The sequence below is a fragment of the Gekko japonicus genome, unplaced genomic scaffold (genome assembly GCF_001447785.1).
Source record: "Gekko japonicus isolate JY-2015 unplaced genomic scaffold, Gekko_japonicus_V1.1 scaffold335, whole genome shotgun sequence".
Classification (NCBI taxonomy): Eukaryota; Metazoa; Chordata; class Lepidosauria; order Squamata; family Gekkonidae; genus Gekko; species Gekko japonicus.
The window spans coordinates 820,954-832,255 of record NW_015165840.1 but is presented as its reverse complement, the minus strand read 5'-3'; the positions used below and the strand labels follow the sequence as shown (position 1 = coordinate 832,255).

At 44.2% G+C, this 11,302-nt stretch overlaps 1 protein-coding gene across 1 annotated transcript in view; it reads right to left on the bottom strand.

Moving 5' to 3' along the window:
* Positions 1-11,302, bottom strand: part of DNTT (DNA nucleotidylexotransferase) — a 186,174-nt gene that overhangs the window by 122,585 nt on the left and 52,287 nt on the right. Inside the window, 3 exon segments of the mRNA XM_015410995.1 lie at positions 2,811-2,934; positions 5,592-5,663; positions 8,214-8,384. Coding sequence (XP_015266481.1) covers positions 2,811-2,934; positions 5,592-5,663; positions 8,214-8,384 — 367 coding nt within the window.

Below are 11,302 nucleotides of genomic sequence, written 5' to 3'. Positions count from 1 at the left end.
GCTCTTGAAAGAAACTGCTCTTTTTCAAGGACTGCTCTTATCAGAACTATGGCTTGCCCAAGGTCATCCAGCCAGGTGCAAGTGGAGGAGTGGGGAATCAAACCCGGTTCTCCCAGATTAGAGTCCGCACACTTTACCACTACACCAAACTGGCTCTGAGGGGGCTGCCTGAGTGTTCTTCTGGACATTCAGGCTGCATTCCTAGGGAGTAGGCCCTCCTGAGCTCAATGGGACTTACGTACTAGGATTGTCAGAGATCAATGTTATGGTTTGTAGGATGAATGTTTTTAACACTTTGACTTTGAAGTCAAACGGCTGTTATTGCTGCTTATTTTAATAGTTTTAATGGTTTTGTTGTTGTTTTACATTGGGTTTCAGTATTATGAGAGAAAGATGGGTTTATAAATGTTTTAAACAATTAATTCATCCAATTGTTTAAACCTATAATGGCCCCAAAGAAGTAACTCCATATATAGTCAACAATCCATGGACAATGCCGGGCTTCCCGTTTATGGCAACATGCAGGCAGACACATCTCCCGGAAGTCCCGGGGATGTAAACTGCACACCAGCATGTGGGAGGGGGTCCGACAGGTCGTGACCCCCCCCCCGGAGCCTTGGTAAAAGGCTCCCAGCCAGGGGGCTTTTGAGGGGTGACCTCTTCGATGGCCGAAAGCCAGAGAATTGAGGCACCCCTCCGCCCTGAAGGTCCTGACGCTGAGTGACCGCATGGTACAAGTGCTGCTCATTGGGACAAGCGTTGGAGATCGGGCAAAATAAATGGTGACGAGTGAGGCCGAATGGCCAACAACGAACTGTGAGTCGGGTGAAGCAAGCATGAAGATATAAAAAGAAGCTGCCCCCTCTAAAAAGAGCGATGGGAAAGCGAGCGGGGGAGGGGCCCTCCCAAATGCACGGACGAATGCGGAAGGAAAGAGGGGGGAGTGGAAAAATAAGCATTTAAAACTGTTTTGAAAGACTTACCAGAGCGCAGAAAAGCATTCGGGCGAACATCAGAGACTTTAGCAACTTCTTTGAAAAGTAAACAAATCCAAAAAGATGGCAGGGAAAAAACTGGAGAAAGAGAAGCTGTTGATAGCGAAACTTGGGGGTAGTCCTCGAAAAGAGGAGGTCTCTGAGCTCCCAAAACTTTTAGCTGACTCCCTGCGCCCTCTGCTGGATGAGATCACTGGCATTAAACAACAACTGTCAATAATTGGACAGAGTCTAGCAGATCAGCAGATGCAGTTGATAATAATCTGCCTGGGGAGATAGTGGTCAGATTCTCGAAGAGACATGTGAGAGACACTATTTTAAAAGCAACCTCTGGATCACCTTCACTACTTAAAAAGTTAAGAAAAAGGTATAAAAGCTGGAAATTAAGCAAGCTACAGAAGAGTCAAAGCTTTTACAGCTACAAATGGATAAAGCAAATTTGGCCCTACGGTTTCAAGGGGTCCAGGAAATTGAAGGAGAGAATCTGAAGCAACGACTGAGTGAAGCAATATCCCCAATGACAGATTTAACAGCGGAATACCTTTGCAGCGAGATGGATGTGGTCTACAGATCTTATTCATCGTACATCAAGAAAAATAATCTGCCTGGGGAAATAGTGGTCAGATTCTCGAAGAGACATGTGGGAGATGTTATTTTGAAAGCAAATTTGGGAACACCCTTGAAAATTGGGGGCAATAATATCAGGATTTTAAAAGACATTCCATTTGATATAAGACAGAAGAGAAAGAACTATAAAGAATTAATCCTTTTCTTACAAACAAATGGCATCAGTTACAGGTGGTTAACTCCAGAATGCGTCATTTTCAAGATTAACGATAAAAAAGAAAAGATTGACTCTGTTTTTAAAGCACGTGAATTTCTGCGGACACAGTTTGGGGAACTAGAAGAGGGCAAAGAGGAGGAAAAAGTAAGCAAATCTGATGGCGAGTTGGGCTCGGGGTCTTCGGACGAGGACTCCCCTTCGGAAAAGGTGGCGGCTGCCCCCCAAAGCCTTTATAAACTGAGGATTAGAAAAGATAAGAATAAATAAGGGCTGAAGGACTCTGATTTGTGCCTGAAAAAATGTTGAAATAACTTGGGGATGCTCTGGGAATTTCTTTAAACAGTTAATGGGATGGTTAAACGATAATTAATCTAGCATAACCGACTAAGTTCATTGTATTATTAGTAGCTTTTTGAAAATAGCATGGTGTTAAGCTGACGTATGATATCGTACTCTTGGGTTTTTAGTTAGCTGTGGGTCTTTTTTTCTTTATTCCCTAGATGTAGTACCCTTTCCTATATTTTCTGTTGTAGTTTTGTAGTTTGAAAAAACCCAATAAAAACCTCCCCCTAGGGGGATGGGGGGGGAACAATCCATGGACAACACAATAACAAATAAACCCAGGGCTCTTTTTGGTAGCAGGAACTCCTTTGCATATTAGGCAACACACCCCTAATGTAGCCAATCCTCCAAGAGTTTACAATAGCTCCTGTAAGAAGAGCTCTGTAAGCTCTTGGAGGATTGGCTACATTAGGGGTGTGTCGCCTAATATGCAAAGGACTTCCTGCTACAAAAAGAGCCTTGAAAAAACACCAAGGACAAGTCAATCACAATAAGGAAAGGATGCTTTGTCTTACAGTCTTTGCAAGTCTTCAGATTTATAGGACACAAATGTCTAAGCCATCTTCAGCAGAACAGGTATGGGGTTCACCCCCCCCCCATTTCTTTTATATATTTGTATACATTGTCCATACCATTTTTGTGATTTTGATTTTCAGATTGGCTTCATTACATCAAAAATGAAGTCCTACCTGCTCTCTGCATTCTTGTCAGTTTCAAGCTCTTGTCCTCTTTTACATCTTCCAATGTCCGCAAACCCATCCTGTACCACTTTTCTGAAGTCTTTAGCCCCACTCCAAAAACAGAAGTAAATTGCTAGAGATAATGGGGAAAACATTCAAATTACTGAGCTGCAGAACTTTGGGCTGATTCCTGTCTGAATCAGCAATTTTTCATAGTATCAGTTTGACAGAGTCTTACATAAATGGATAGCAAACAATGAGCACTGAGTTCAGGGGACTGGCCCTTAATCTTACTCTGAAAGCTCCCAGTGAGCTTCTACCTTGGAGTCCAATGGTGGCCAAGAGCAAACCAAATTCCAGTATCTCTGCCATTGCTGTAGAGGTCGCTCAGCTCCTACCCAGCCAGTGGCAACGATAATGGGTTCAGGCTCACTGCTTGACTCCTGCTGCACTGAGAAGTGAAGCGACCCCTGTGCACTGCCTTGCAAAGGCTGTCTGACTCAGACTCAGCCAGCAGTGGCACAGAGGGAGGTGATGAACGGGAGCCATTATTCTCTGCCAACAGCACCGGGAATGGCTCAAAAAACACAGCCATGTTTTTGTGTATGTCCTATTTATTTCAGTTTTGTTGTGTTTTATTAGAAGATTATAGGAATGTTGTTGTGGGTATATAAAGCAAGCATTGACTAATATCCCAGAAGTAGAATGCATGTCATATTGTTTGCCAGTGCGGTGTCTTCCAGAAGTTTTGCTGCCATTCACAGGACCTGCGACTGATTGTACAGCCCCTGTTATAATTGTCCCTTTGTGATGAATCTCCTGCCTTTGAATGCAGGCCATGCTAATTTTATCTTTTTCTTTCTAATGAGATTAATTTTTGGAAGCAATTATGATAAAGAAAAGCAAAGGATGAAAATCCTGGACAATTTAAAATACATATTACTCTACATTTTAGATATACAAAGAGTGGAATTACCTAGTCTTTGTGGAAAGCTCCCTGTTTGTAAGGAAGTGTGATTATATTTTGCAATCTCATTTTTCAAACGTTATTTAGATTTTTATCTAGTAATTTTTTAGTACTTTGTTTGCTCAACAGGCTTTAAATGGGATCAGAAGAATTCACAGTAGTCATATTAGTTCTTGAATAAAAGAATAGGGGGGGGGTTTTAACCATGGACTCCATCAATGGCACTAAAGGAAACAAAATTAAAGCCTTTTGTCTCTAGAGAATACTGTTTCTTTCAAAACTTTTGGCAAAGTTTGCTGTTTGTCAGGCATGTTAAGTGCATTTATACCTCAGCCTGAACCGATATGCTTTGAAGTCAGTCCCAGGGAGTTCAAATAAACCAACTTTCAGGAAGATTCCAGATTATTTGTATGGCAAGAGTCCCCAAAGAGGTGCCCGTAGTCACAGCAGCAGCCATCAGTACTTTTCCTAGAGCCCACCAAGCACTTTTAGAAAGTGGTCAGGCCAAATGGGGCTTTTGCCTAGCAGGGCTTCTCTCTGGCCCCCAGAGATCTGATTGGCTGTACAGATTTTTTAAAAGCTGCTTCAGCAGTAGCTGCCACCACAGCACAAGGATTTTCACTGCACAAATGAAGATAAGCTATGTATATGTAAGAAAGTATTTTAGGCCACAGTCACACGAAAGGTTTTGGGCCGGGAGAGGGATGGATCGGGGGCGCAGCAAACGGGCGCAATCCCACAGCAACATCTGGGAAGTGTTGCGCACCCGTCCCTGATCCGGCCCTTCCGCCCGAAAAGCCGCAGCAAAACTAAACCACCTACCGAGGTGGACCTTCCAGCACGGCCGCATCAAGCCCAGCCATGGGATTGCCGGCACGTCCTTCTGCCGGCGCATCCCAGGGTCCTGGCTGAACTGCGCATGCTCACACATGCGCAGTTCAGCAGCCTCCCTTTCCCCACCGTGGCTTCCCCCGGCATCTGATCGTGCCGCAAGGTAGCCCCGCCGCGGCTGCTCTATTTTGGTGCGGCTTCCAAAAGCCATACTTTGCCCGTACCTTCCCCCCCCCCCATGTGGCAGGGACCTTAAACAATATGTTCATTTTAAAAGGCATCCTGTTTAACAGCTTCTGCCTGGAATGTTGAAGAGTTACCATCAGAGTTGTGCATGACTTCCCCCTCTGACATTTTGTAGTTGGCTTCATCTCTTGTGGCAGCCATTTTGTGGTTTTATCCACCATCACTACCACCTATAACCTTGGTTATAGTTCAATTCTCTGCATGGATTCTTCAAGATCCCAGTGGCTTGTTGAATATCCACTGGGACTTGAGCACCATATTCTGTGAAACAGCAGCAGAATAAGCATTAAACTTGCAATTCCAGAAACACTTAAATGGCAATGTTTGTCCTTTAGCCAAGTAGGCCAAACGTGAGCTAAAAACCCACCCGTTCAAAGATGGAGTCCTTCTATTTACACTCACTTGGGGAAAAGCACTATTTAACTATTAAAGCACTGACTTACTTTGGAGCAAATGCACATAGGGCTGAGCTATACATAGGTTGCACTATGAACTCTGTGGTATACATATCACCAGTATTTAGGATGACTTGAAATAAAATCAATTTTTGCAAAAACAACAACAACATCAAAATTGAATCTCATATTTCACAATGGAAAGACTTGAACTGTTTGCTCTAATCAAAACATATCTTGCTGGATCACCATTGAACCTAGGAATATGTCTGCTGCTACCTGCCATTTGCATTGGTCTTCCCTCCTTATCAGCCGCAGTTCAACACATACATATAGAAAAAATAGCTATACCTTAAATGATCTGTAGTATTCACAGTTTAGCACAGTTTTCACTCTAGGACTCTCTCCTTCTTCTAGAATATCCTGTAGATGTTAAATGCACAATGTATAGGTTATGCAAATGAATTCATATTTACAAATTCATCATCCTTGGCTTCTTAATGTTGACAGTTCTGGTTTAAGTGGATGCAAGCAGGATACCATGAAGAACTCAAGGAGGATGGGAAGTCCCTTCCCCTTACTGATTCCCACTTCCTCTCCTCTTGCTCACTCTATTGCCGCCACCACCTTCTCCTCTTCCTTTCCCTGACACTAACTCTCCCCCCCTCTCCATCAGCAACACCTTGAGAGCCAGTTTAGTGTAGTGGTTAGGAGCACGGACTCTAATTGGGAAGAACTGGGTTTGATTCCCAACTCCTCCGCGTGCACCTGCTGGAATGACCTTGGGTCAGTCATAAGTTCTCTCAGAGCTGTTCTCTCAAGAGCAGTCCTCAAAAGAACTCTCTCAGACCCACAGGGTGTCTGTTGTGGGGAGGGGAAGGGAAAGGAGTTTGTAAGCCACTGAGACTCCTTCAGGTAGTGAAGGGCAGAGTATAAATCTAATCTCCTCCTCCTCCTCTTCTTCTTCTTCTTCTTCCTTCCCCCAAAACTCCTGCCTCCACTTTCTCCCTTCCTCTTGCTTCTCTATTTTGATGGGTTAAACCCCACACACACTATTTTTTATTTACTTCTGGGGGTTTTCTGAAAACCTGGACATTCCCCCAAGTCTCTAGAAACATCTCCCCTTTCTTTGCATGGAGACATGGTACTGATTTTCAATCGATACTTTGGAGCCAAGTTCAAAATTAGACATACGATATAACATAGAGGAATTTCAGATAGGCGATATATTCCAGTTCAGGAACAGTTCCCAAACAGTTTCTGGTCTGACATTTCACACAGAACCGTTTTAGAACCGGTTCCCTACCGGAATATATTTGTACTTTCACACACAAACGCTTCTGTCCCGTTCAGGAAACGGGGCTGAATCGTTTTACCTGTAAACCACTTCCAAGTAGTCTTCAGTTTCTTCTCCCGGATCCAAAATGGGTTTTCCCGCCGTTTTTTGCTCACGCGGGCGATCTCCGGCTTTTTTTTTTTTAACATTCACTTTAGAGCACTATAGCAACCCCATTGGGAGTAAACCGGTATAGGGCTGCCATTTCACACATGGCTTTCCCCTACTGGTAAACAGCTGGATCTGAAGCGGTTTGCCATTTCAGACTGCACTGCTTTTTCCCACTTTTCCTGCCGATTTTCGCCCGCATAGGCTATCTCCGGCTTTTAAAAAAAATGTTCGATTTAGAGCGCTATAGCGCTATAACACAACACTCCAGGCATTCCAATGGGGTTGCTATATCCCAGTCAGAAGGTGGGAGGTTATTGTAAATAATGCTGGTAAAGGATACAGAGGTACAATGCATATTGTAATCATCTTGATTAGAGCAGAGGGGAAATGCTTGGGGGCAGGAAAATTAGCATCTGTAGTCAGATAGGAATCCTATGTCCCTATTCTGCCGGGGTGGGGAGGCATAGTTTTGAACTTGAAAATGAACTGTATATAAAATACAATTCAAGAAACAAGAAAAACTGAAGTCTGATATTTTAATCTGGGATTTTACTAGATCTGTCAAGTCACAGCTGACTTATGGTGATGTTTTCAAAGCAAGTGATGTTCGAACATGGTTTGCCATTGCCTGCTACCCCCATCCAGATGTTGGCCAGGACTGACCCTGTTTAGCTTCTCGATCTGACAAAACTGGGCTAGACCAGGCTATCCAGGCCAGGGCCCAGTATGGGTTACTTTATTATATACCCAACAATAAATTTTTCTTTCATGTATTACTCTGGCTCCATACAATAACTGTAGTAAACACAACAAAAGATTTTAAGGCATATGGGTTTTTGTATCTTGCCGGGGGAGGTGCCAGGGAGGAGCAGGACTATGTACCTTGATAAGGTTTTCCTGGACAGTTGTTTTGGGCTTGGTGTGAGTCCAAAAAGGGGTAACAAAAAGTGAGGACATACCAACAACCAGAAAGTTGGCATTCCATCACCCCAACACTCTAAAACTCAGCCTCCTGGCTTTAAACAAGGGAGAAATAAGGAACAAGACAAAGAAAAGTCAAATAAGGAAGGGAATTAGGAAAAAAAGACCACCAAAGAGATAAACTGGGAGATAGCCGACTCCTGGTACCTATATTTCTATGCCTTCCCACAGGGAACCAGCCAGGCTGATTAGACCCTCCCTCTAACCTCATAGCAAGCAACGGCTGCTGCCAGTGACCTCCTCAGCCACTCACTACCACACCTTCACCCACCACATCTGTTCTCTCCTGGGGGCAGAAGGCTGGGGTAAAGAGCAATACCTTCCAGCATTGTTGTTTGCCATTCTCTTCCTGTCCTTGAGCCCCACTGTGGCTGGCACTCCAAGAAGTTGGGTCTCTCTCTCAAAGAACCTACCTTTGTTGTAGCTGCTCAAGGCCAAGATGTTAGCCTCTTTCCTCAGAAGTACTTTGAGCTGCTATTGTCTGGTGATTTGGAAAAGAGACCAAGTATTAGTATTGCAGGCTCAGAGGTGGCTGAGGTACTTACCTCAATGACTCCTTTGACTTGTTCTCCCATCCAGGGCAATCCTACAATATCCGTTGCTTTCACTATAGTAAATGGAAGGTACTTCAGCACCGATGCTGCTCTCCTAAATGCAAGGCAAGGTCCTTCATTTTCTCTGAACTCATAGTTTTCAGCCAGTATTTCAAAGGCATCCTTGATGGGTTGGGAAAGAGAGGGAGAAATTAGTAAGAACTGATGCGTTCCATAAGCCGCCAAGAAAGTTTAAAACTTGTAAGCTGTGGTACAGATTTCCTCATACCGCAGCAAATACAAAACAGCTAACCTGTTGTGACATTTTGCTCACAGGTATGCTTAATAAAGGACCTTTCAGTGAACCACCATATGGCCTCTGACCTTAAGAGCGAGAGCTGGCGTACAACCACCAATTTGGGCAAATCTCCTGAGCCTGAGAAAGTGAACTAGTTACTGCAGTTTTGAGAAATCTGCTCATATCTCCTACCTAGAATGTCACTGCATGATGTCTGTGTTTCTTCAAAACAATCAAGCAAACAGTGTGTGGCAGGACCAGATTCTTAAGTCAGAATTAGCCTGGCTGAGGGAAAAAATGCTCGGAAGCACATTTGTAAGGGAGAATGTGAGTGAACAAGGCAGGGATTCAGAACACCTCCATCCTCCTCCATATTAAATACATTTGCTGCTTGAATATCAGTGTGTCAGCCAAATTAACCAGATGTCATAGTTTGCCCCTAGACCTTTGACGTTTGTGTGTGTATAGATGTATATTCATACAGTTTTAATAAAACTACAAAGTTCACAAAATCCACAGTACATTCTGATTTCTGGGAGTGAAGGAAAGAAGGGGAAAATGCCAAAAATCAGTAAACATTTAATCCATGTACACAAGGATTTAATCACAACAGGCATTGTGTTGGGGTGCCACACTGTTGGTGTTGGTGTGCCACACCGCAGTCCAATAGTCTCTCTTCCTGAGATGACATAGGCAGTCTTGGACTTGGTGCTGACAACCCTGAGGTCGGTTGTCCATGGGGACTTCAATGTTCATGCCAAGCCTGCCCTAGCAGGAGCAATTCAAGACTTCATGTCCACCATGACAACTATGGAGCTGTCCCAGAACATCCTGGTACCTATGCATACAGCAGGCCATACACTTGATTTGGTTTTCTCTGGGGATAAATTATATGATTTGGTAAAGGGGGGGGTTGCACTCTGACCTTGTCACAGACTGACCATTATCTGGTGAGATTTATACCCTAGGACACTCAGAACCTCCATAAAGGTAGAGGGGAAATTAGGAGATGGAGGCTGAAGGACCCAAAGGGGTTTCTGGTGTCTCTTGGGGGTTTTCTGGTCAGAAACGTTGCGATTCCTGTTCAGCCCTCATTGACCTGTGGAATACGGAGACGACCTAGGCTGTGGATATGATTGCCCCTGAGTGCCCTCTCTCCTTTTATAGAGTCCAGGATGCATTTTGTTTTAATGAGGAGTTTCAGGTGATGAAAATGGCTGGGCAGAGAGAGAACAAGTGGAGGAAAACTCAAAGTGAATATGACTGAACACGGGTGAGAGAGCACATTATCATGTATACTGTGGGATGGTGATGGGAGCAAAGTGAGCTTACTTTTCTGCCACCATTGCCATCTGCACAATGCCGTCCAGCTGAGTTTTCCCAGGCTGGGAAGGGGCTTTTATCTCAGATCCCAGAGCCCATTGTGATTCCTTTGCAATGTATTTTGCAGAATTGCTCCCTCCTGCCACAGCTTAGACACCATACTTGGACTGAGTCATTCTCAGGTTGTTATCAGAGTGCCATCTGGTTCTAGTTGTATGGGTGACTTTCAGTAGGTGAGACATGATGAAGTGGACAAGGTGCTTCGATGTATGCTGCTCACCACATCCAGTCTTGACCCTTGCCCCTCATGGCTAATATTATCCTGCCAGATTGGGTTGGTGACCAAGTCCAGGAGGTAACAAATGCCTCTCTGCAGGAAGGTTGTAGTTGTGACCACTTTGAAAGATGTGGTTATGAGACCCCTCCTGAAGAAGGTATCCCTGGACCCAAATGCTCTCAACAACTACTGCCCCGTGAGTTTCATTCAGCAAATGCTCACTGAGCCCAACTGGTCAGTTTATATTGAGAGAAAAAATCATGGCCTTTGGCGTTTCCCTAGATTCACTGGCCATGCTCCCTTTTATGAGTGTGTACTTGTTAATCAAATGCAGAATCTTTGACATTGACATTGGTGGTGGCAGCTACAAGCATGGATGGCTTCAAGAGGGAATTAGATAAATATATGGAGCAGAGGTTCATCAGTGGCTATTGGCCACAAGGTATGGATAGGGACTCTGGGGCAGGTGATGCTCCATATTCTTGGTGCTTGAGGGGGGTCAACAGTGGGAGGGCTTCTAGTGCCCTGGTCCCACTGGTGGACCTCCTGATGGCACCTGGTATTTTTGGCCACTGTGTGACAGAGTGTTGAACTGGATGGGCCTTTGGCCTGATCCAACATTGGCTTCTCTTATGTTCTTAAGCCCAAAAGCTTTATAGTTTAGCTAACAAGTCCTGTTCCCCTCTTAGTTTTGAGGTTCCTCTTACAACAGGTCAGATGGCTTCTTACTTACTTATCCCTCTTACAAGTTCCCCAAACTCGGAGAGCCTTCTCCCTGGCAAGACTGCATTCTTGGCTAGGACCTGTCTCTGTATTTCCGGCTGCGTTGAATCAATGTCACATATTCTCCTTCATTGTTACTTTAAATCATTGGTGTGACCTCATTTGGAGTACTGTGTACAGTTCTGGTCACCACACCTCAAAAAGGATATTATAGCATTGGGAAAAGTGCAGAAAAGGGCAACTAGAATAATAAAAAGGTTGGAACACTTTCCCTATGAAGAAAGGTTAAAACACTTGGGGCTCTTTAGCTTGGAGAAATAACGGCTAAGGGGTGACATGATCAAGGTTTATAAGATTATGCATGGGATAGAGCAGGTAGAGATAGAAGTACTTTTCTCCCTTTCTCACAATCCAAGAACTTGTGGACACTCGATGAAATTGCTGAGCAGTCGGGTTAGATAAAAGGAAGTACTTCTTCAC